At 36.9% G+C, this 24,459-nt stretch overlaps 2 protein-coding genes across 52 annotated transcripts in view; one reads left to right on the top strand and one right to left on the bottom strand.

Moving 5' to 3' along the window:
* The window catches only part of LOC129575271 (plasma membrane calcium-transporting ATPase 3), an 84,905-nt gene that overhangs the window by 42,413 nt on the left and 18,033 nt on the right, over positions 1–24,459 (bottom strand). For 28 of the 50 annotated variants that reach the window (XM_055458489.1, XM_055458495.1, XM_055458503.1 and 25 more), the window contains 9 exons: positions 12,952–13,131; positions 12,587–12,781; positions 12,132–12,424; positions 11,430–11,640; positions 9,437–9,475; positions 1,109–1,530; positions 740–982; positions 405–649; positions 44–252 (listed from right to left, as the gene is read on the bottom strand). In XM_055458489.1, coding sequence (XP_055314464.1) covers positions 44–252; positions 405–649; positions 740–982; positions 1,109–1,530; positions 9,437–9,475; positions 11,430–11,640; positions 12,132–12,424; positions 12,587–12,781; positions 12,952–13,108 — 2,014 coding nt within the window. In that variant the 5' untranslated portion in view covers positions 13,109–13,131. The remainder of the gene's footprint in view (positions 1–43; positions 253–404; positions 650–739; positions 983–1,108; positions 1,531–9,436; positions 9,476–11,429; positions 11,641–12,131; positions 12,425–12,586; positions 12,782–12,951; positions 13,132–24,459) is intronic. The other 22 variants (XM_055458525.1, XM_055458485.1, XM_055458496.1 and 19 more) reach the window with 1 other exon arrangement.
* On the top strand, positions 3,023–6,585 carry LOC129575273 (uncharacterized). Of its 2 annotated transcripts, XM_055458529.1 has the most exons (5): positions 3,023–3,903; positions 4,076–5,322; positions 5,413–5,703; positions 5,790–6,339; positions 6,457–6,585. In XM_055458529.1, exons 2-5 carry the CDS (start codon positions 4,081–4,083, stop codon positions 6,516–6,518), a joined length of 2,145 nt encoding a protein of 714 aa, XP_055314504.1. In that variant the 5' UTR covers positions 3,023–3,903; positions 4,076–4,080; the 3' UTR covers positions 6,519–6,585. The 2 variants fall into 2 exon arrangements, with proteins under 2 accessions (XP_055314504.1, XP_055314503.1); XM_055458528.1 differs by having other exon boundaries at positions 3,032–3,903; positions 4,076–5,703.

Raw genomic sequence — 24,459 nt, 5'->3', positions numbered from 1 at the left:
CAAGTGTCGCCCGCCGTGCGTATACGTAATCAACATCACTTACCGATATTCTCTTCATCCTCCCAGTTAGGCTCGTTGTCAGCATGTACTTCGTTTATAGCCGCTTTGCCTGGAACGAAATCGCGATACGCAACGGAAATGGTACGCAAACCATCGCATGCCATTGGCTCAATCACTTGATGTAACAAACGTTCCTGCATATCGCGTGTAAACTTCTCCAAAACGCCATCGTGTCCGTATATAAATGCGCATCTGCGAAAATTTTGAGAAAAAGTCAATCAATTTGGATCGAACGAAGGGAATCATGTCAATAGCATTTGTGAATGGAAACAGTGCGAACAACAGTAAGATATCAACGGAATGCCATTTAAAAAAGTTTGGACCGACCGGCCGGAAGCACTTACTTTTTAAGTACCATTTCTGATGCACCTTTTGCGTAGAGGCGATATCCGCCATCTGGTCGTGGTATGACTGTGCTCATAGACTTTCGAACTGAGTTGAATGTGTAGACGCGAGTGAATTTATCTTCGGTGATTTCGTCACGAATTGCTTGATAGCTCATGCCCAGGCCTTGTACGAAGCCCAACAATGCACATTCGGTTTTGTTACCGACTTGAGTGATTGGATCCGTGGGATTTACCTGTGATGTCTGTGATATTTTGAGAGATTGAAGATCGAAACGTTAGTCAAATTGTTTAAAATTTGTGCAACTTAACAAAACAACCACACACTGTCTTACCATCAAACGGGATGTGTACGCCGAATTTACAGAGATGCCCTGCACGAGCATATTACCAACGTGTGATGGTATGTCGGAAAATTTCGGTGTAACTTTGCAAAGCTTTTCACATATATACGATTGGACAACGGTCATTCGATTCGTGGTTAGTGTTCCAGTTTTATCGGAGCAAATGGCAGTTGCGTTACCCATCGTTTCACAAGCATCCAAGTGACGTACAAGATTGTTATCTTTCATCATTTTCTACAATGAAAAGGAGAATACGGAGGAAACAATTAGCATAAATACGATGACAAAGCAGCGGAATGTTTTATTCCTGTTTTTATTTTGTTTGCACACATACACACACACACACACACGCGCGCTTACCTTCACTGAATAAGCTAGCGACAAAGTAACGGCTAAAGGCAAACCTTCGGGTACGGCGACAACCAAAACAGTCACACCAATAATTAAATATTTCACCAGTTGGTTAACATATACATTGCTCCAGGGCAGTTTTTGTATGACAAATTTCGAGACACAGAACTGAATCACCAGAATGATAACGGTCAATACAGCAATCGTTGAGCCGGCGTAACCGATTTGAATGGCGAGTTTTGTGAGTTTTGCTTGCAACACGGACTTTTCCTTTTTGTGAGCGGATGGCGGTGGTGCTGATTCCGTTTCGGTGCCACCTGCATTTCCATCCACATGATTTTCTACCGAATCATTGTTCGCCTCTTTGATTGGCGCTGGGGCTGGAACACTTCCGTGGCTGTTACTTGTTATGTTTGTTGGTACTTCACCATCTGTGGCGCGCACATTGTTTTTTGTCGTTTATTTTCGTTGATTTGTTTGTTTGTTTTGGTTGGAATTTTTTTGTCAAGTTCCGACACAACGAAAAAAAAAGGTAAAACGAAATGGTTCGAAATTAGGTCAAATTTTGTTTTTCGTTCGAACTTACATTCGCTACATATATGACATATATATTTATTTTAAATTTTCCCAGTATTTTACTAATGCTTATCATATAAAATATTCATCCTTTTATAATATACGCCCTATTTTTTTTCTCTTTCATTTACTCAACTTATTTCTTCAAACGGTGAAAATTCAGTGGATCTTTAACAAAAACACAACATAATTTATAAATCAATTGTATATTTTCTTAATTGAATCAAAAAAGGTGACGAAGAAGCGCCCTTTTTAATACGAAAGACAAATCGTTGAAAATCATTCATCATATCCGAGAATCATAAAAATTCATCAAAAATCACGTAACTTCCATTAAAAATTACTAATTTTATTTCAGACTCGTGATATCGATCTGTTTTTTTTTCACTTATTTTCCAAAGGTCAAACGGTTTAGCTTTTCGTCTCGGATTTTCAAAGCTATTTTCGATTTTTGTCTACGATATTTTTACTTATTTGTCCGATTTTGGAACAATTTTTCACTGAAACTCTTTCAGCTGATCAAAAAATTTGTCTTTCATATTAATATCGGAAGAGAGAGTTGTGGGCTTAAGATATTTGTGAGAATTATTCAACTGAAAAGACCATTTGCGTAAGGAATAAGTTAAGCTATGATAAAGAGAAAAATAGCATGTTTCACACTCTAAAAGAAATGAGCATGTTCAAAACTAATCGAGACGAAAGAAAAAAGAACCGCACTCGATTCTAGTAAAATGCTTGAAAATCACAATTGAATGCATAGTAAATGAAAACGATATGAATTTTAATGGAATCAAAATAAGTGAAAACGTAACACACACACACACACATAACAACAACAAAAAAACATGATGAAAACTGAAACGACCGTAACGAAAGATTAGTAAAAGTGTCTTGATCGGAGCGAAAAGTACAAAACAAAACGGAACCAAAACGAAAGAAGGAACTAAAACGTATACAGGACAATAAAATAGTGGGAACTGTTTTGGTAATGAATGCGAATTGCATAGAAAACACAAGGTTGCTGCAACAGCAATATACCACAGGCGATCCTGGTGGCACCGACTGTAATGTGATGAAAAATACATTGTAACACACAGGATTTTACTATCGGTGCCACAAGGTGTCGCTAGTGGTAATGCTCTTGCAGCAACGGTGTGATAGAAAATGAGCACGGCTTAACTCTTTTAGCGGATGCATTGCGTATATATACAGAACACAAAAATTCAAACTAAAACAAAAATGAGGTAATATTTATTTTCTACATCGCGCAAGAGTTAAGTGGACATTCTATTTAGTGTTCCATTAAAGACGATACGAAAAACAAAATGAAATTAATGTGTGTGTAACAGGGTGTTTTTGATATCAGTCGAATGAAAAGTGCCTATTTTTGATATAAAGAGCACCGAATTCTGCGTACATTGATGACATTAACACAACACATCGATTGCTATTCACACTTCCCGAAGCAAAAAATATGTGTAACAAATACTTTCATCTCCATTTCGTCGATGTTAGTTTCACATCAATTCTTTAAATTCAGATCATCGAACAGGAAGTCAACTCATTCCTAATATACGCTTCATTTCATGAAATAAACAAATGTTCAACGGAACGAACATATTATTTGTTTATTTTTCCAGTCCAGCGTTGTGCTGCATGCGTACATTCTATATTTAGGACGAACACGATGCCGCCGGTTCGTTGCAAACACATACAATAAACCGTTTCACGAAAAAAAAATTCCATGCGAAACACCAAAACACAGATGTGATTCAGTTGACCACAGTATGAATTCAATGTGTTGTTTTGGCAAGGAACAATGGCAGTTCACAGTTTTAACGCTGCTACTGTGTCGATTGCACGAAAAATGGATTTAGCCACTGTGGTTTCTGTTTCCGTATTCATTTTTAATGAAAGATCAGCAAAACTAGTGATAATCGTTTGTTCTTTTTCCACCGTAAGACAGTGAGTGTATACAATGGGACGATTTTGTGTGCTAAAAAAGCAAAGACATGTTTGCGGCGAATTTTGTTCATGTTACCGTTGTGATACAAAACTAACTGGACATTTGCAAAGTGGCACTGCTAACATTTTGACACAACGAAATTAGCGGATCATTTGACAGACTCGGTGACATCGATGAGTCGATGTGAATTTCATCATACGACCGCAACGAAACACAACGAAGCGAATCGAATTCAGTCAGACGAGTTGCATTGCCTGCTGATGTAAGACGTGACTTTGATACACTTTTCAAATTACAATTTCTCTTTCTGTTTCTTCGGTGTTTTCAATTGTTTTTTTCTTTTCTGAATTGCATTTTCAAGTGGATATATCTTTTTCATATTTTCTATAATTGTTTTTTGTTGTTTTTTTCTTCTTTTTTTGATTTCATTTCAGCCAAAATGCCGAAGAGAAAGGGTACACCACTTCGCGGTAACCAGCGGAAAAAGAAGAAAATAGTCAGCAAAACGGGTATTGAAGGAGAAATCGGCATTCTAGCGATAAAAATGACATTGAAGGCTATCGTTCGACCACAATATTATCAACAAGTGAAAGATTGGTTCACCCAAAAGTCGATTGAATGCACCAAAATCTGCGCGTTAGCTTCGCTGCTCTTCCTGTACAAAGTTAAGAGTGCCAACGAAAGTAATAATGCGGACTTCTTCAGTGGTGATGGCAACAAGGAAATTAAGGATTGTTTTTATGCAGTTTTACAAAAAAACAAAGAGAAGGAAGAAATGGTTCCAGATTTTCGTGATTTCGTGGAGAATATGGAGGCCGAAAACCGATTCAGTTGGCCGGGTAATAGCTTCTTCGGAAACCAGATGCAATACCTCTACAAGCAATACACCACGAATTTGCGCAACAATTTGGAGATGCATGCCGAAAGACGCCTGTACCAATATCTCATAATGCGTGCGTGGCAATTTAACGCTGTTTCAACTGGCCCCACATTACGCAACGATGATATCAAGCGTGCCGTGCAATGGACCATCGATCGGTATGATCCCATCAAAACAACCGACCGACATTGGGAAGTAAAGTGGGAGAAGCGCCAATTGCTTCTCGATATGATTGCGGAAATTGGCGGGCCAGAAGATAATGATGTCGCAATATACACAACATCGGAAGGAACATGGTTCAAATCAATCAACATGTGGTTGACTATGCAAATGGAGGTGGACAATTTCCACATTTGGGCTGAGGAAAATGGCATTGAAATTCCGAAGATCAAAAATCTCAAAGTCATTCCGATTCATCAGTTCATGCGACAGCACGTGAAAATGGAGACGGACGTTCTCATTCGAATGATGTCCGAAATGCGATTCAGATTACATGGTCTAATAATCAAGTACGAAATTGTGGAGGACCCCATGACGCAGTGTTGGGATGAGATTTTCGATATGCCAAAGATACATCGCCTGTTGAAATCAAACAAACGTTTCCGGCCCTACATTGCCTCGAATGGTCAAGCGGTATCCATTATGTACGAAGTACCGAAGAGTCACCTGGATCGTTTAGTAGACGATGAAATCGTGCGGAAACGGTATCGTGATGGTGTGTACGTATACGAGATTGGGATTGATCCCGGCATGCGTACCTGGAACGCGACAGTCAGACGGAATATCAAAACTGGCAAAGAGGTGAGTTGCATTTTAGTTTCAATTTGTGTTTGTGTTGTCTCAAATCGTGTGATTGAGTGCATTATTTCATTTTTTATCATTTTCCCACAGATCAACTTCACGGTCAGCTCGAAGAGGTACCATTATCTGGCCAGGCAGGGTGTTCGGGATAGGAAGGCAAAGCGATGGACAAGGCGATTTGTGGCCGAAGAACAGCATGACCGTGAACGCTATCAACGGATGCCATCGCCAAAAGGTGAAAATTGGGGGTCTTACATCGCACATCGTTTGACAATGCTGAAGAAAGGAATTGAGACGTATACAACAGAAAAATACGCCCGTCTGCAATTTGACAAATACATCCAATCAAACCGTGCAACCGATAAGATTGCTAATTTACTGGTAAGAATAGATGTTTTCATATTGGCATATTTCGTTAGTTGGGCGATTGTTTTGAATGAATAATGTGTTCTTTGTATTTTCAACAGACAAATCGCAAACCATCCATCATTCACATGGGAGCCGTTGATATGCCGGCGAATTCTCCGATCCGAATCAAGAAACATGTTCGTTGTCCAGGCAACCGTAAGTTGGCAAAGAGCTTCAGAAAGATTCCGAACACCGTCGTGCGACAAGTCAACGAGAACAGAACATCACAGCTTTGCGGTAGATGTTTCACCCCGTTCGACATAGCAACACAACGTGATCGAATGAAAGTATGCGAATGGTGCCTGCCAGATAACGATGATTGGCCACCAAATTTGCAGTTACCAACGAAAATCGTGTCGAAGAAGAGCAAGCGCACGCTGATAGCGGATCGACAACGAATGCGTGAAGCAGTGGAACAGGATCCAAATCAAGCTGAACGTTTTGTGTCTAAGGTGATTTCATACCAGAAAAACTGGCAACAAAGCGCAGCAATCGATGAGGACGCGGACCCTGCCGAGCAAGAGGATGCAGCAGAGTCACATGATCGTCGCATTTTGAAGACTTGTTGGCATCGAGACATCACTGCTGCGAAGCTGATCTTATACAAAGGTAAGTCATTGTGATTGAATTGGAATTGGATTCGGAATTAAAATTTAGAATGAAAGTGAATGAAAGTGAGAAAATATCGTACTAATAACTTATTTTTGTGTTTTTTTTTCTTTTCAGGCCACTGTCACCTCTTCGGAATTCAGCTGCACTTCATGTTCACAATTGAACGAATCAGATAGAATAAGAAATAAGAAATGTCAATTAGAATAGAATTTTTTCAAACAACATTTTTGTAATAGCGTATTACATACTGCTGGAGTCGACTTTGTGACCCAGAACTTGAAATGAGTCAGAAGAGCGTATATATGTGTTGATCGTTCCATGTCTAGTGGACTTTACGTGCTATATGCGTTATTTCCCATACACTCATTGAGAGATTGAGCACGGGGGGTTGATATCATTAAATGGGTGTCTGTTTAGTTTAAAGAGGAAACTTCCTGCACTGTTTGATGACAATAACACATACACAGCAATTGATAGTCAGACTTTACAACAGTTTTTTGTTTCGGGAAGTGTGAATAGCAATCGATGTGTTGTGTTAATGCCATCAATGTACGCAGAATTTGGTGCTCTTTATATCAAAAATAGGCACTTTTCATTTGACTGATATCAAAAACACCCTAGTGTGTAACAAAACAAGAACAAAACTTTGCGAAAACAAATAGATATATGTTTACAGTATTAGAGACTGGGTTTGAAGAATAGACACAGATAGAGAGAGAGAGTGAGAGCAGTTTGATTGTGTGAAATGAAATTAAATTGAATCAAAATGTCAAACAAACAAATAAAACCAACGATCAATTTTCCGTTCGTAATCAATGCAGTATGTGATAGATTTTGGATGAAAGAAGAACAAAAAAAACGTGTCATGACAGCAAAAAGGTGAAATGAGAGAAAGAGAGAGAGAGAGAGAAAACGTGTCATACATCTAAAAAAGAGGCAATATTACGTTAATTAATGCTGAATATGGATGAAAATACACTCGAATAGGGACGGACGGGCAGAGAGAGAGAGAGAGAGAAAGTAGGAGTATGAAAATAGCTATTGAGTATTGATTTTGACACTAGAAGGGACAATTGTTCAACAGAAAATTAGATGGAAAATGGATATCTCTATAGATGTATCATAAACATTTAGCTAGTTTTAGTTCTATTCTTCTGTCTCGTGGATAGTAAAATGTCTTAACAGAGCGAGTGAGCGAACGAGACAGAGAGAAAGATGAATAAAAGTTGATCGGCAACAAAAAAAAAACTCTAACAAACCATTGAAATTGGTTGTGAGGGGCATGGGGTGTGGGGCTTCGACAAACAAACAAATTAGTAGTAGTAAAAAGTTTTTTTTTGTTGTTGTTGGTTGGCTACCAATTAAAACTAAATATGTTTCGAACATTTTTGGTCTATAAATAAAGCACATGCGGGGGATTGATCTGGCCGTAAATTGTAACGAGTTTTGCAATATTCAGAAAAAATTCACACCGAAACACAAAGATATACATATATAGGGTGTATATAAAAACTTTTCTTTTGTCACGGAAGGATTGGTTGGCAATTTTGGGAATCGATTCTATTTTATCGCGCGTATATATCGCGTTGGAGGAATCAAAATGAAGATGTGTGAATGTTTATATATGGGATAAAATGTCATTACCATTCTTGAACAGAACAAAATTTGTTTGGCATATAAAAGCATGAGTGTGTTTGTGTGTATGTATGGATATTTTTGAGGCACCCGAGATATCCCATTCGAAATTCCACTGAAACAATAATTTTTGTGTTTAGTTTTATTCAACAGCAATTTCAATTGTGAACACTTTGTTTCAACCAGCGCGCTCATCTGGTCAACAGACCTAAAATATCGAACAAGTACATGTGCTGATACGATAACCGATGAAATGAAAATAAAATTGTATCGTTTACTTGATATTGTACACGATGCTTCCCTAAAAACCATTCAACTACTTTTCTCGAACCGAGTTGAACTTTCTTTGCATGTGTTTGCGTTCCATTTTGAGATGGCAACACACACAATTTTTCGGACGTAATACCTTGGAAATGCGCTCACTACAGACAAATCACATTCTATTTGGTTAGATCAGGTTTCTGCCTGTAATCGCATTAGGCACAGGAATAGCAAGAAGGCGAGACAGAGCGAGACAGAATTGTACGATATGTTGTGTCATGTGCGTTGTATGTTTGTGCAAGAGAATGTGAGAGAAAAAGTGCTTTGGCATCACGGTTACACATTTGTTTATCTGAATGAAACAAAAATTTAGGTAGTGGCAACACCAAAATAACATAATTAAAGGAAAATACATTGAAAGAAACGGAAACTGATTTTCGCTAGAGAGAAAAAAATAAATAAACACAACATTTCACATTCAAGTTATCGATCTAGAGGCAAGCTCTGGTGTGGTTGATTTCATTTGATTCGATTTAATTCATATGTTTCACGGTCTTCGAGCAAACGGAACGACAACAACAGCGACTACGACAACGACAACGACGACGGCGTCGGCGTCGGCAGCCGCAGTGGTAGCTGTGTGGCGCGATGATGGTGGAGGTGGTGGCGCCGAGGCAAACCAAAATGGAATTTGCATTGATGAAAACGATGGTAACATATAATATTTACTGTATTAGAGATACGTGTTGATGCAGAGAGCGACACGGAATGGAATAACTCAAAGAATAGGAGCAAAAAAAAATGTGGCACGAGACACAGCAAATGATATGTTTTATGTTAATGAATGTTGTTTCTGCACTTTGAACCGTTTAAACGCTTGTGATCTCTGGAGTTATCCTATTTGAAAATGTAACTTTTGCTCTGAATCAAAATCAAACTCCGTGTCGCACAAACCATTTTCATCCAAATGAAAATTCCATTTCTCTTGACTCAACTCAAGCGACGATTGAGGCTGCGGCTACTGCTGCTGCTGTCGTCGCTGAGCGCTTGTTGTTCGTTGTCATTTGCCATCTTATCGCTTGTTTTTATTGTATACCAAGTTACGAAAATGTTAGTACTTAAAAATAACTTGTGGGTGTTTTTTTTGGTTTGTTTAATTTTATAGTTAGAATGATTAAATTTGGTTGAAATTATTCACCTGTTGTTAAACTTTTCTTCTTCCTCTGCTTTTTAGCTTCTGGTAATGCACACATTTTTTATTACAAAAAAGTGAAAAAAAAAAAAACAGAAATAATTCAAATAAAATTCATGCAAAACATAAATTGGTAATGAATTTTTGTAAGAATTGGAAGATTATGAAATTTTTTTTTCTTCGTTTGTTTTTGGTCATTTTCGTTTTTTTTTTTTTGGTTTGTATATATATTTTGTTTGTGTTGTTGCTGCTGCTAATTCCTGCTGTTGTGCGACAGCGTGTTTATTTTGTTTGCATAGCAGCCTGTGGCTGTTTTATTTTATTGTTCCGTGCGCGCGAGCGAATGAGCGAGCGCACACGGAATATTGCCACAATCACATTATGTTTACATGTTTTTTTTCTTCTTTTGTATGAAAACACGAGAGAGAGAGAGAGAGAGAGAGAAAGATGTAACAGCCACGCCAATGGAATATGGGAAACATTAAACATTGCACCACGAAATGGGAGAGATGGATGGAAATGGTGACATTGTGTTTCGAGAGAAGCACAACAGCCTATTAAAAAGAACAGATGAAACAAGAAGGTGCGCACAAAACGTTATGGACAATGTTGGCGTTTTATTCGAATTCGTTTTTTGTTGTTGTTTCACTTTCCATTTGGTCAATGCAAACGGTTTTTTTTTTCCTCAAATTTTCTGCCAATGAGATGGGGAGAGAGCAGAGCGCGAGCAATAGCGAGAGCGAAAAGCTATTTGAGCAAATTCCGGATAAGTTTTGGGATTTGAATTAGCTGCATATGAACAAAAAAAAGAGATTTTCGAGCGTGACCGTGTCATGTGAGCAAGAACGGCAAAAAAAGAAAAAAAAAACGAATAGCGAGTCGATTATTGACATTTGAAAATGGAAGATGAATTATGAAAACGTGATTCGTTATCAAAATTTGAAACGGTTTTTTATTCCTTGCTCTGATGTACACCGTTCGTGTTATTTGGATCGTTTGATTGTGTGTGTGAATTTCCTTTTTTGTTTCTGGTTTATTTTCTCACGACGACAACGAGGTTTAAACTGAAATAATTGTTCAACGAAACGAAAACAGGGTCAGGGGGAGGGTCAACTTATTGCGATCAAACGTATCACATACAGAGTTGTAAAAAAAAAACTTAATTGGTTTGTCAATTCATTCCGTAAAAAAACAAGTAAAGTGAATATATATGTATAAGTTAAGTTGAAGTTGGTGGTAGTAGAGGTTTGGAGGTAGGCTAGAAAAAGAGAGTAAAATTCGTTTGTCTAGAGAATTACGGGGAGGCTGGCGGGATTGATTGGAAGGATTGCATCCAAAAAAAAATTCTGATAAATCCCAAACATGTAATTAAAAAACAATCGGATTTGAAAATGCACCGGTTGTAAATCAGATGCAATAGATCGGTTGTTGTTGATTTCATTAAATAAATGGCTATTGGATTCTAAAATTGAAAGAACAAATAACAAAACACATTTCCAATCAATCAATAAACAAACAGTATGTGTTTTTTTCTTCATTCATTCATTTGCCAGATGTGAAATGAATCTAAAAAAAATCCAGCAAAACAAATGCATCTAATGTAGTTTGATAGAGCATTGAAAGTTTGAGATGAGCAAATATTTGAGTGACTATCGGTTGGAAATGTTAACGAAACTAGAGAGCGATTCATTCTCAATGTGATCGGGTGGTTTGGTTTTGTTTTTTTTTTTCAAATAAAATGGATTATAACATCGATTCCGACATAAAAAAAAAGTGTTTGGTTTTGTTTTTGGCATGAAAATAGATTAGAGAGAAAATTGGTTTGATTTTGGACTTTGGTTGTAACACCAAAAACATATCAAATGGAATGGAAACAACCGCAACAACATCAATGATATCTATATGTATTAAAAAAAACGAAATGAGCGAGACTGTGCACACACATACGGTGGCACACACAATTCGATCGTGTGGTGCAATTTTGACAATTGCATTTTACCTTTCTTCATTTTACGAATTTCGGCTTCTTGTTGATCAACGGCAGCACCTAATAATGTGAATATAATACCGGCCTGCGAATTGACACCGACGGCTGTAACAACAATTTTACCGCTGCCCTCCATAACATGCGTTCCCGACAGAACCATCGGATCGTAATCCGTACCCTTTTTTACATGATCTGATTCACCAGTTAACGACGATTCGTCCACCTGTTTCGAAGTATATGACGGAGATTTGTTTTGGTTTGATATGAATTTCGATGACATGATTGAAGTAATTTATTTTGAATCGTTTCAAATTAATTTAACTTTTGCACCAAAAATGTACGGCAACAATTCTAAATATAAACTAAAAATTCTGAACAACAAACATCAAGAATTCGATTTGAATTTGATTTTTTCCCTAAATTTCTTTCAATGATGAAACAAAAAAACTTAAACTAGCAAATAAATATCATCTGATTTTGTGATAAATTTGGATAAACAATAGAAAAGATGTGGTTTGCAACGAGAGTCGAACTTTTGATATTCAAATATGAACGACAGAAATGTCGAAAGTCTCTTAAAACTCTCTCGAATGCATCACCAGCACCAGAAAGATTAGAAAATGGTTAATAAATCTACATCAAATCGGTCGAACAGAATTCGTCTACATTAGCATTTAATTGTTATGGAATTGGAAAAGAATGTGATGCAATTACCTTTAAGTCATTACTTTGGATCAATATACCATCGGCTGGTAAGAGATCGCCGTACTTTATTTGACATATATCACCAACAACGATGTCCCCTACCGATATATTTTTTGCTTCACCATTACGTATTACCGAAAACTTGTGTTCGCCTTCAATACGGTTTTGTAGACCCCGAAATTGTCGTTCTTTGGAATAATCATTGAACGCAGTTACAATAACAACAACTATGACGGATATTAATATGGCTAAGCCTTCAATCCAACCGTGGCTATCATCTTCTTCTTGAACTTTTTTAACGGCTGCAAAAGCAAATAAACACAGAGAAAAAGAGAACATATGAAACAAAAGACAATTGCTCGTTAGCTCGTTGTTTTTTAATGATGAAAATGCATTGTTTCCCTTTGTGTCTCATTTGTGATTTTGCCGCTGATTTTTTTTTTTTTTTTTTTTTGGATACTTACGTGTTTCCTCCTCTTTCGGTGAATAAAAAGACAAACCAAGGGATACTAGGGCTGCTACTTCTAAAATAATAAGTGTCACATCTTGCAAGGCTTCCCATACTAACTGTAAGAAGGTTTTCGGTGGTTTCGGTGGTATTGTGTTTGAACCAAATGTTTCTCGCCTATGTTCAATATCGGCACGTGAACCACTTAAGCCTTTTGACGGAGCGGAAAGTGACAGAACGGGAAGAGAAGAATGTGTCATTATCATTTGTGTACGAATTTTATCACATTGTCAACTCGAATGTGAGAGATAATCTCAATGGAATTCGAGCTATGACAGAGCTATGCGATATGGATTGATGGATGCAAAACCCACCACTTACCTTCATTTGGTGAGGTATATAATTTTTTACATAATTCCTGTACACCACCTACTTCATTTATCCGGGCAATACCTTCGCGGCCACGGTGCTCCATGAGCTCCCGCAGAGTCTTGAGAGATACACCATATTGTGTAGGTCGCCCATCTATAGTGGCCATTTATTATGTTTGAGTATTTCTATCTGCAAAACAAAAGCAAAGAGAGAGAGAGAGAGAGAGAGAGAGAGAGAAAAACATTGAGTGATTTCCTTGTGACAAAACAAAAAACGAAGACAGCAGCAACAACAATGCAGCATCAATATAGATTCAAATATATAGCAACAACAACAGAACCAAAAAAAAACACAAATATATGTACGACGCTTCGTTGAAAATGCTCTAAAAATAGAACAATTTCAAAATTTGAAATAAGAAACTGCTTCAAGTTTTTTTGTTTTCGTTTCGGTTTTCTATAAGAATTAAATAAGATATCAAGTTGTTCATCGCTTTTTTCCCTTCTTGTGCGAGAGAGAGTGAGAGAGTGAGAGAGATTGTGTGTGTGTGAATTTGTTACGAGACGCGCGCGCACTCCAACGATTTTCTAGGCCTACTGTATGTAAAGAGCGAAAGTGCAAAGGGTATTTCCAATGCTATGTGAAATGCATGATCCAATAATAATCGTTTTTTCTGTTCGAATCATCGGACGAGGTGCAGGAGAAGGGGTGATAAATAGACGCACACACGCACGCACACTCATACAACCAATTCATTCAAAAGTCGAACCCGAAAAACTTTCCTTGCTCACGACCATTTACTCTAATTGAGTTAATTTTTATCATAATTAAAATTGATTTTTCGCGTGTTTTTCTTCTTCTTCTTCTTCTTTTTTTTAAATATATTTTTCAATGCTGATTCTACCATAAATACCGTACAAATGTTAATTCAGTTAACGCAATAAACGAACAGAGAAAAAAACTAACGACAGACACACGAAACAACAACAACAGCAAAATAATTGTTGGATGCTCGCTTCAACGAAACCAAAAAAGTAATAGACGAATACACACACGTCAAGATGCTCTTTTTTTTCGGTAAGCGAGCCGCGCGCACTCGTAAATATGTTTTGAGTGAGAACAAATGATCACACACACTGACTATTGTGTGTGGCGCGCACAAATTGAATGGCCGTTGCCGTGCGTTGCCCAAGCGCACGCAGGCATTTTGTTCGCAGGCGCACAAAATGCCAATCACCACATTTCATGTGCTATTGAAGTTTGATCTTGTTGTTATGTAGCAAACCGAGTAGAGTGTGAGCAAAAAAAAAAAAATTAATCGCACACACAACAACCGTAATGCTACCATTTTCGATGTTAATTCTCTTCTTTTCTTTCGCTTATTTTACATATAAATTAACATTTTTGATGTGTACAAATGTTCTAATAATGTTCGAGTTGCTGTTGATTGTAGTTTTTTGTTGATCGTTCACTTCAAATTATACACAACAGTTCATTTTGTGCGGGCGAACCAGCACGTAAATGAACGAACGAGCACGTTAATTTGTTTGCTTAGCGCATCTTGTCTCATTTTGGATTGGTTGTAGTTTTCAGTTGTTTTTCTTCTTTTTCTTCTTCTTGTTGCTCGATATAAATTGAAAATTGAAAATGAAGCCCCGAGACACCAGCCAACCAAAAGTTCGAAAACATTTCACACCGTATTGATTGATATTCATCGAATGAAAAGAAAAACAATAGGCGAAAAGGAGACGGCATGACGCTCACAGCGAACCGATTAAGCGCACCGAAAAGTAGAAGAAACGAGGGAAAATTCGAACGTTTCAAAATTTTCTATTTTTTTGAGCAACTTTAACAAAATATATAACATAGGCAGAGAGAATCACACATACACACACACACAGAGAGAGAGAGAGAGACACATTTTACATTCGCATATGCTACTGTTTTTTTTTTCAGCCAAAAACTCACTAATTAATACCGATTTGACCTCGTGCTGTTCGTGTGCGCAGATCATTTTAGACGCTGTAATTCATTTAGAATTTGTGTGTGTTTTTTCTTCATTTTTTTTTCTTTCATTGCTCTTTTCAGTTTTGTTTCAGTGAGCAAAAGCGTCGTCTTCATTCGTGCTTTTCGTCATTCATACGCTCTTCTCCTTCTTTTTTTCGCTCAAATTTTCGCTTTACAATTTCTTTTATATGTGATCACAGCATTTTTGTTGTCGCTTTCTGTTGTCGGCACGTCGCGTTCCTATTTTTTTCCTTGTTGCTTATTGTCTTTTTGCGTTGTGTCACTTTTGTGGTGAGCGAGCACAGTGCACGAGCGATTGAGTGAGAGACAGGTAGCAGTATGCACGCGAGAGAGAGAGGGAGAGAAGAAACGCGTGCAAATGAACGCACACGGTAGGAAGAATAATAAGAAGAAGAAGTATAAAATGATGTCATAACTGATAGCATAGAAGACTTAATTGAATTCGCTTTGCATACACACAAATCGTTTCCCCGCATTTTTTCTCTCTTCATTTTTTAACAACAATAGTTTTGGATTCGAAATGTAAAATAAAAGGAAAAAAAACGGCTATGTGGCAGAATGACTAAAAATATATCGCTTACACAAAACGAATACTATTCCGAAAGCGAAGAATGAAGAAGATAGAACGAATCAAATCCCTCCCGAATTTGAAGAGAGAGAAACGAGCAAAATACGCATTTGAGGAGTCGCAAGAAAGGCTTCTCTCAGCTGAGAGATAGACAACTTGAAGGAAAGTCATGCGTGCGCATTTGTTTCATGACGAGAAAAAAAAAGATAAAGAGAATTTAAGGAAATCCCTTGCGAAAGAAGCATGAATCGAAACGAAGAAGAAGAAGAAAAATCAAGAGCAACAAAGACGTAAGAAACGTTACGTGTTTTCTTTTCTTTTCCGTAATTTTTCACATTCTCTCCATTTTCTCTGCGATGATTGACTAACAAAACGACTATTTTCGGATCATTTCACTAATTTGACTCTCATAGCCCATTTGATTGAAAATCCGATCAATTTTTGTTCGGTTTCTCGAACCCATAAAATTGAACCGAATCGAGTCGAACCGAACCGGCTCTCGCCGTGTCAGGTATCAATCATCGTCGAAATTCATGAGAAAACATATTCAAAAAGAAAACAGATGAAAGACGTCAATAGGCCAATTTTTGCTTCTGTTGCTGTTACTCCACTGCCGCCGCCCTTTTTCCCAGAAAATTTGACCATCTTATCAGACTGGACTGATAGTGCTTAAAATATCAATTTTTTTATTTCCAATGTTCGAAGAAAACAAAAAAATATTCTTTTTATTACCGTTCTCAATACACCGCCTCGTCGATTATTGAAATTAACTTAAAACTCTTCTTATTTCCGTATCGTTGACAATAATGGAATTTAAAAAAATAAATACAAGTCGGTATCGCCAACAATAGCGAAATAAGCGTGAACGAACGAAGACAAACAGAGAAACAGCAACAACAAAAAATGAGAACAAAAGTCCACTAATCATCGGGTGACTGCAATTTATAATGTCATACTCACTACAAATGATGTCATTGCTTCGATAAAAATTGTACTTGTTTGTTAATTTTGCTGCTAGAAATGTACGACCAATCATGCTGGTTTTGATTATTGCATTTGCATTTTGAACATTGCAAGAGAGAGAGAGAGAGGGAGAGAGAGAGAGAGAGAGAGAGAGAGAGAAAAGCAGACACACATCAACAAAACTAAAACTACAACAATATTCCACTTAAAACACGTTGGTCGAACGACGAAAGCATACAATAATTACACGATTCAGAGTCAGAGAGATAGAGAGCGAAACGATTCAGAAAATGTTCACACAATTTGCAATGGGGCCACAACACGCTGTCGCTATCACCGCAGGGTGGTGAAACATTTGCCTCAAACATTGCCAGCCACGTCAGGCCAAAAGTTAGAAATCATTCTCTGTGGCTGTCATGTCGATTGTTTCGGGCAAAATTCGGTCAAATCCTCCTATCTCCAGAACAAAACACTTTTACTCATTCCTTCCGTCTCGCGCTTCCTTTTCCTCCGTTGCTCTGTACTATTTCGCTTTGAAAATCACATTTATTGTTAGAAAATCGGTGCAGGTACTTGTCAGTTCCAATGGAAATTTATCTTGATACACATTTCCTTTGACAAGTCGAAAAGTTGCCGCCGAAGAAAGTTTTGTGTCAACCTAAATCAGAGTCAACGAGTATGTTTTAGCTGTATGCCGTCGAGCGTCGGGTAAAGGCGCATGGGGAATTGAATCTTTCATCCACCGAAACAAACCGAGTAAATGTTCGAGTTGTGTGTGTGTGTGTGTGTGTGTGTGTGACAAAACTCAACAAAGATTTCAATTTTCGGTTGTAGTGGCATTTTAAAGTCGACAGCAAGTACCATTATCATTTTGGGTTATGTAATATAATGTATGATTATCATTATTACGACTATGGCAACATATCAACGGTCGGGTCGATACGGAAACACACTTGGAATAATTTATGGATGATTCAGACCGCAAGACCAAAATCAGGTCACCTATGAATAGTTTCTCATCGTTTTTCGTCTTTGTTTTTTTCCCCTTCTAATTTCCAATTCTTCTCCCATTTTCATGAATTTTCGTCAAATTGATTTTATCGGATTTGGTGGTGAATACCAATGGTGATTTCGTTTTGTTTGATTCAAATGCAAACACATTTTTATGTGCAAACTTGAACTTGAACTGAAGCGAATGATTCAAAGCCGATTTTTCACAGACAATCATTCATTTTGATCGCTCATCATTTTTTACCAATAATTTTCAAAATGCACTGAACCCGCCGCTCAAATACGTTCGCAATATGAACTACTAACAATTTGTCATAAAATTTAAAAGGCCTCTTTAGTAGCGTTCATATGCCGCTTGAATCGCTACCATCGCCGCAAACAAATCCGTAATGAATCTGACTTTTTTTGAATAAAAAAACATCTTTGAATAAGAAAAAAGGTAAAATAAAATTGTAAATTCAATTTCTCAACACACAGTTTTTAAAAAAAAATTATTTGCATCAATAAAACTTGGAAAAACAACAATTATTCTACTGCAAACGATTCCCATTTGAAGTTTGAAACTTCGAAACTAACAGCGACATTTAACGAAATTCCGTTACAACACCTATTCCCCATATTGACAAGTGACAAGTGTGTTGTTGTTTCAAATTTCAAGTGGGAATCGTTTGCAGTGAAATAATTGTAGTTTTCCTAAGTTTTATTGATGCAAATAAAATATTTTTTATAAACTTTGTGTTGAGAAATTGAATTTACAACTTTTTTCTACATTTTTTTTATTATAAAATATTTTTGGATTATTTTGTTTTGAAAAAAGTCAGATTCATAACGGTTTTGTTTGAAGCGCTGAAAGCACTGAGAACTTTTTTTTTGGTTTAATATCAACCGACTAAAACGATACCTAGCGGATATGCTAGCCCTTCAATTTTTATGATAAAATTTGCAATTGCCTTTAGTCATACAAGAATGCATACCAACAATGTGTCGCCGTCTGTACAACAGTTCAATATTCAGTCCATACAACAAACTGTTGAAATCATTCAAATGTAATCAATGCAGTGATTCACTAGTGGTGGTAGAGAATGAAATTGAATAAATAGCTGTGTGTACAGTGTACACTCAAAAATGTCATCCGAAATGAATCACAATTCAAATGCTGACTATTTATAAAATGTTAATAATTCGGTGTGTTGTTCTCTGTGCTCTGATTAATACTAGTCTAACTCATGCTCTTTTTTTGTTTATTTGTTGTTATGACGCACACAAAAAATGGTACTGGACGGTGACGTGAAATATTGTTGTTTAAACAGCTTTTTTTGTTGTTGTTGAGTTCTTTTTCTCTGAAGCGAATGAGTGAGCGAAACAGACGACCGCAATCATTATTTGATGTTTACCTTTGAAAATATGCAACTATCAGATTGAATTATTCTATTTTTGTTTTTTTTTTCTGTTGATTTTGTTTCAAGTGGCTCGGGTTTTTTTTCTCTGTGTGTTTATTAAAGAAAGAAAAAAACACATTAAAGCTGTGGGAATCGAATCGATATTTGCGAATGTATGTTGTGTGCTCTTCATGCGTAATTTCATCTCGTTGTCAACTTTTTGAGTAATGCCAACAGAACGACGATGATGTAAAAAAAAGCAATCGAAGTAGCTGAAGTAAAATTAGCTAAAAAGTCACATGCGGTACACCTGTTATGTCACTCACACTCAATTATTCAAAAGCATAACGAATTCAGATGCCATATTTGTATTGACCCCATGGCCATAGCCATAGCCAGAAATTTGACTCAATACAAAGGCAATAGTGTGTGTATGTGTGTGAGTGTGCGCGCGATCCGCCCGTCCGAGCTTTTCAAAAATTGTTTATAATTTTCGGTGTGCACACGACGATTGCTTGCTTTGTGACAGGGTGGTTGGTCGGTCGAATGAATAAGCACGCGAGTGTACCGACCGGTGGATGACATGCCACGAGGCATTACCAGTTTTATAGCTTTGCGACGACCTGTTCCAAAATGACGACAACGACGACAACGGCGGCAACGGTTCTGAGACTAATCGCACACAATTATCTAGGTAGAGACCGCAGTAACTCACTCTATACTTGACCAATGTTGCTTGGATTGTTTTTTTTTCGTCGGTTCTGCGCTCAAATTCAGCATATTTAACTGTTTCACAAATCGATGCCAGATAGGCTTCAACATGCACACATCCACACTCTGACTCATACACACATTAACATGTGACACGGTTTTTGAAGCCACAATGTTCGCTCGCTTACTCACTTTATCTTCATTTATCAAAGCGTCACCCAAATGCCGCTTTTTCTGTGTAGTTGTGTCAAAGTTTGATTAATTTTTTTTTCGGCTCTTTCTTACTCTCGGTCGCTTAAAAAATGTTGTCGAAAGCCAACCATTCCAGAGTTGAACAACTTAAAGAACGTTGAACATTGAACCCTACACACACACACACAGACACACTGAAAGTGCGATCATAAAATTCTTTATCAAATAGAAGAGGAAAATAACAAAATGTTTTTGATTTTGGAGAAATGGTCGCTCATATTATTTCACATTAATATTGCAATGGAGTTCCATTGAAATATGAGGTCAACAAATGACTCGAGCTTCTATGATTCAACAATGCGGTCTGTTTGTGATATTTTCAGTATCAATCGTTGCAAATCTTTAATCTATTTTGCAGTGCAAACTTCATTTAACTACACAACATATAACTTTGAATGGAAACCTTTATACTCTCTCTCTCTCTTTCTCTCTCTCTCTTTCTCTAAGCAGAACAACAAGTCTATTTGAAAATAGATTTTTGAGTAAAATGGTTGTTTTTTTGTTTTTAAAATTCCATCAAGTCTGATTGCTTTTCAAATGAAAAGAGGTGGCCATAAAATGTGCCAGTGTGTGAGAGAGAGTATGTCTGTGTGAGTGCTTTACATATGGGGTATCATAAGGTGTTTTTTTCTTCTCTGAAATATAATAGAGAAGTATGATAATTTTATCGATAAAATTGATGTAAATCAATTCCTAGGAATTAGTGTGACAGCCCATATCAATTGAATATTCAATGAAACGGAATGACTTGAAATAATATTCGTGATTCATGTATCGGAATATATGATAATTGCTAATAAATGTATATAGTATACATATGTATGATGTGTCGTCGGATATTGGAGATGTTTCAATGGAAGGACCGTGGGTCGGTTTTCAAACCCAAAAGCCACCCAAATTGAAATGAACAGCGAAACCGGTTTATCGGCATCGTGTAGCCGATGTCACCGTCATCACCACCGCCATCGCTGCGTCACATCAGATTGTATGCGATAATCCGTGACGAGCTCCACAGCGTATGAGTGTGTGTGTGTGTGTGTGTGTGTGTTGTTTTTGTTATAAACACACATCGAAATAAATATTGAAAAAAAAAACTTGTACTTCGTCATTTGATTGAAAACGTTTAGAGAGTGATAGAAATAGGCATGTTGATTAATTCGAATTGAAATAGCGATTTACCGAAGCGGAGAGAAGGGGAGCGAATGAAGAGTGAAACCAAACCAAAAAAGCAAAAAAATTGATTAAACCAACACGCACGAAACGAAAAATTCATCACCCATTTTGATTGTGTCATTGGAATGGATTTGGTATCAACCACAACAACAAAAAGCTTGATTATTTCATTTTGACACGACACATTCAACGCGCTTTGGAAGTAAACCGAATGAGAAAAAAAATGTCAATTTCCAAAATGGCCAGTTATTAGCTCACACATTCGCTTCGAAATCTTATTTTAAGAACTTTGAATCGGTTCCATTGATTTTTTCTTTGGAATGTTCCTTTCGAGTTTGACAAACAAACAAAAGTGATAAGGAACAAGAAAGAAAGAAAAACGGTGCACAAAATCAATTATTGAGCGTGTAATTTGTGTACAGCTCCCAATTTTTCAGCAATTCATTTCAATAATCGATAGTGCCGACCAAAAACTGAACAATTCTTTATTGAATGTCAAATGACAACGATGACTGCTGAATGATAAATGTCGTTTCAATTCAATTCGAGTGAAAATATTTATGCCGACATGATCTCTTCCATTCGTTCACTCATTCATTGAAACTTGGCCCGATATTTTATATCGATCTCTCTCTCTCTCTCGCTCTTTCACTCACTCTGTGTGGCTCTCTTGTCGCACACTCACACGCACACAGCCAAATGAGATGAATTATGGAAACTCAACCGTTCCGAGTAATTTGCGATATGTGAAAGTTGGACTGCATTCACGTTTTAAAAACGTTCAACGTAATTTGTAAACATGATTGAAATACGCACATATATAATTCAAATGGTCATAGTCAATACAAATTCATTAGTTTTTCAACGCTCAAAATTGGGTATTATGTGTACACGTGTGTATGCGTATGATATTCGACCTCTTTTCACCAATTTGCATAAACAATTGTTTTGTTAATTTGCTTTTCGACACACCGAATACAGAGCATATACAATAGTAAACAAAACATAGTCGACGAGCTAAATAATGATTTGTTTTTCTTCTTCTTCTTCTCTTTCTTGAAAAGAAATGAGTTTTTTTGTTCAAAATAATTGTCATCAAGACAACAACAACGCCAAATATAAAAATTACGAAGGTGAAACAAAGACAAAGTCATTCTTTTCTTAGAATGGGCTGTATTGTTCAAAGCCAATCCTACGGGAATGAATTGTTAATTCTGAAATTAGTGTCAAAGAATGAATGAAGTTGCAAAATAAAACAGATCTTCAATTAGAACCAATTAGAGCTCGACATAATTCAATTGAATCGAACAGAGATAGGGAGGCAAAGTGAGAGAGCGAGAGAAAAAATTGCGTGATATCTTCATGCAACTGAGAAAAAAAAGCACGGTGAAAGAATGACGTGAATTACATCACCGGAACGGAGCCGATGTCATGAGATATGTATTTAGAAGAAGAAAAAAAATTGCGTCGTGTGTGACGATTAGAATGGTATGTGAAGCGATTTGAAATTCGTGTTTAGCTTTCATAAAATTAAAACCGCTCAAAATACAAGACATTCCCAAGTGAGGCCCAGGCGCAGGCATATAATTGTCTTTGATTTGAGGAAGCAATGCCGAAACAGAAACGTGAAAGAAAAAAGAGATTACATTTTATTGCTTCTACCGAAAATAAAATGGCTTGTTTAAGAATATAAAATAAAGCCTTGGTTAACTATTAAATGAAACAGTGTTGCCGTATGCATATAATAATAACTATTGGGTTTTGGGCTGACGGGCCGAGCCAAAAGAATATTCCTACATTTGTTATTCTTATTGCCATAAAAAAAACTCCGTCCTCCATTTGCCGGATTGAAGTCCACGTGCCGTGAATTTATAAATTCATAACAAATAACAAAATCCATATGAGAACTAAATAATTCTTCTTTTTTTTTGTTCAGAGAAACGGAATTTTATGAACCAGAGAAAAAAATCGAATGATTCATGTTGCAAAATGTACACACCGTTTTGCTGCGACGACGGTAGCACCACCAGCAATGGCGGAAAATTGTGATGGAAAATTGTTTACCCAATGCACATTTCACAACCATTCAATAGTTACGATAGACAAAAAAAACACAAAAAAAACAATTTACAACGATTGGATGGTAGAGAAATTAAAGCAAAAAAAAAATGAAACAAAATTTTAAACGTAAACATTGGGATTATTTTATAATCCACTATTTTTACCCGAATTATTGCCAAATATAATCAACGATGAATTCATTTACTAGTCACTCTTTCTGTTCGCTTGCTCTCGCAATTATTTATTTAAAGAACGGCAAATTCTTTAGCTCTCTTTTGTTACAATATTCACGTGTGCGGCGGCATTTGTTGCTGTTGTTAGATGATTCGTTGTTTTACTGCTGCTGCTTGCTCACTAATGAAATCACACTCACTCACACTTACACTCTCTCCCTCTCTCTCTCTCTCTCTCTCTCTTCATTGACTATATTTAAAACCAAAATGATATTATTTATACAACCGGCGATTTAATAGACTACTCATTGATTGCGGTGAAACAATGATGTACTCAAAAATACCGACCAAATGCGCTGCTAATATTTTGATAAATGTGTGTGTTTGGTGTTTTCTTCAATTGCCAGAGACACGAGCACAGGTCGGCGTTCAACAATTGAATGCCATTTTTCGAAAATGTGCTTCAAGAGCTCATATTTAAATTATCAACGTTTTATCAATCGAGATTTGAAATTTTCGCATAAAAGACTTATGTGATAAACATCACGCTCATCTAATCACGTCTTTCCCTCTCTCTCTCTCTCTCTCTCTCGTTTGATTTGCCTACATTGTCAATATCACTTATCACTGTAAATATACCGGGTGGATTGAACAAGGGCGAACAGCCGAAACGAATGAAAAACAGGCAATAAGGAACAAGAAACACAAGATAAGTGCAAATCGCTTATCACAGAACAGCGTGTATGCCAATAGATGATTGAGTCAACATTTTCCAAAATTAAAATCACTATTCAAAATGAACAATCACTATTTCTGTTACTCCGTATGGTGAGAGCCTTTATTGCCGTGAGCTTCATTTGGCTTAAAGAATCGTTTCGAACTGTTCAAGTTTTAAGGACTTTTCGGATTGTTGTTTTTTTTATCGTTTATTCCGAGATTTTTCTTCGTCATAGTTTGCTTTATTAAGAAGTTTATTTATTTTATTAAGGAACGTTAGTAAAGAACCAGTTTTTTTTTTATAGCACCAAGAAAGATTTCCCATTTTCTTCAATTGGGAACAAAAACGAAACTCTTCTTCTTAATCAAGAAAAACTCTCTGCTGTATAAAAATCTGAGAGAGAGAGAGAGAGAGAGAGAGAGAGAGAGAGAGAGAGAGAGAGAGAGAGAGAGAGAGAGAGAGAGAGAGAGAGAGAGAGAT

The sequence above is a fragment of the Sitodiplosis mosellana genome, unplaced genomic scaffold (genome assembly GCF_009176505.1).
Source record: "Sitodiplosis mosellana isolate CC-2019 unplaced genomic scaffold, AAFC_SMos_1.0 Smas_scaffold_6166, whole genome shotgun sequence".
Lineage (NCBI taxonomy): Eukaryota > Metazoa > Arthropoda > Insecta > Diptera > Cecidomyiidae > Sitodiplosis > Sitodiplosis mosellana.
The sequence above is the reverse complement of the archived record's forward strand: the minus strand, read 5'-3'. Positions and strand labels throughout refer to the sequence as shown.

What these genes read in the sequence shown, in the direction of transcription:
- LOC129575273 (XM_055458528.1), top strand. Translation starts at nt 4,081, where the DNA reads ATGCCGAAGAGAAAGGGTACACCACTTCGCGGTAACCAGCGGAAAAAG. An exon ending in ATAAGATTGCTAATTTACTG is followed by an intron (nt 5,704 to 5,789) that starts GTAAGAATAGAT and finishes TATTTTCAACAG; the next exon opens with ACAAATCGCAAACCATCCAT. An exon ending in GAAGCTGATCTTATACAAAG is followed by an intron (nt 6,340 to 6,456) that starts GTAAGTCATTGT and finishes TTTTCTTTTCAG; the next exon opens with GCCACTGTCACCTCTTCGGA.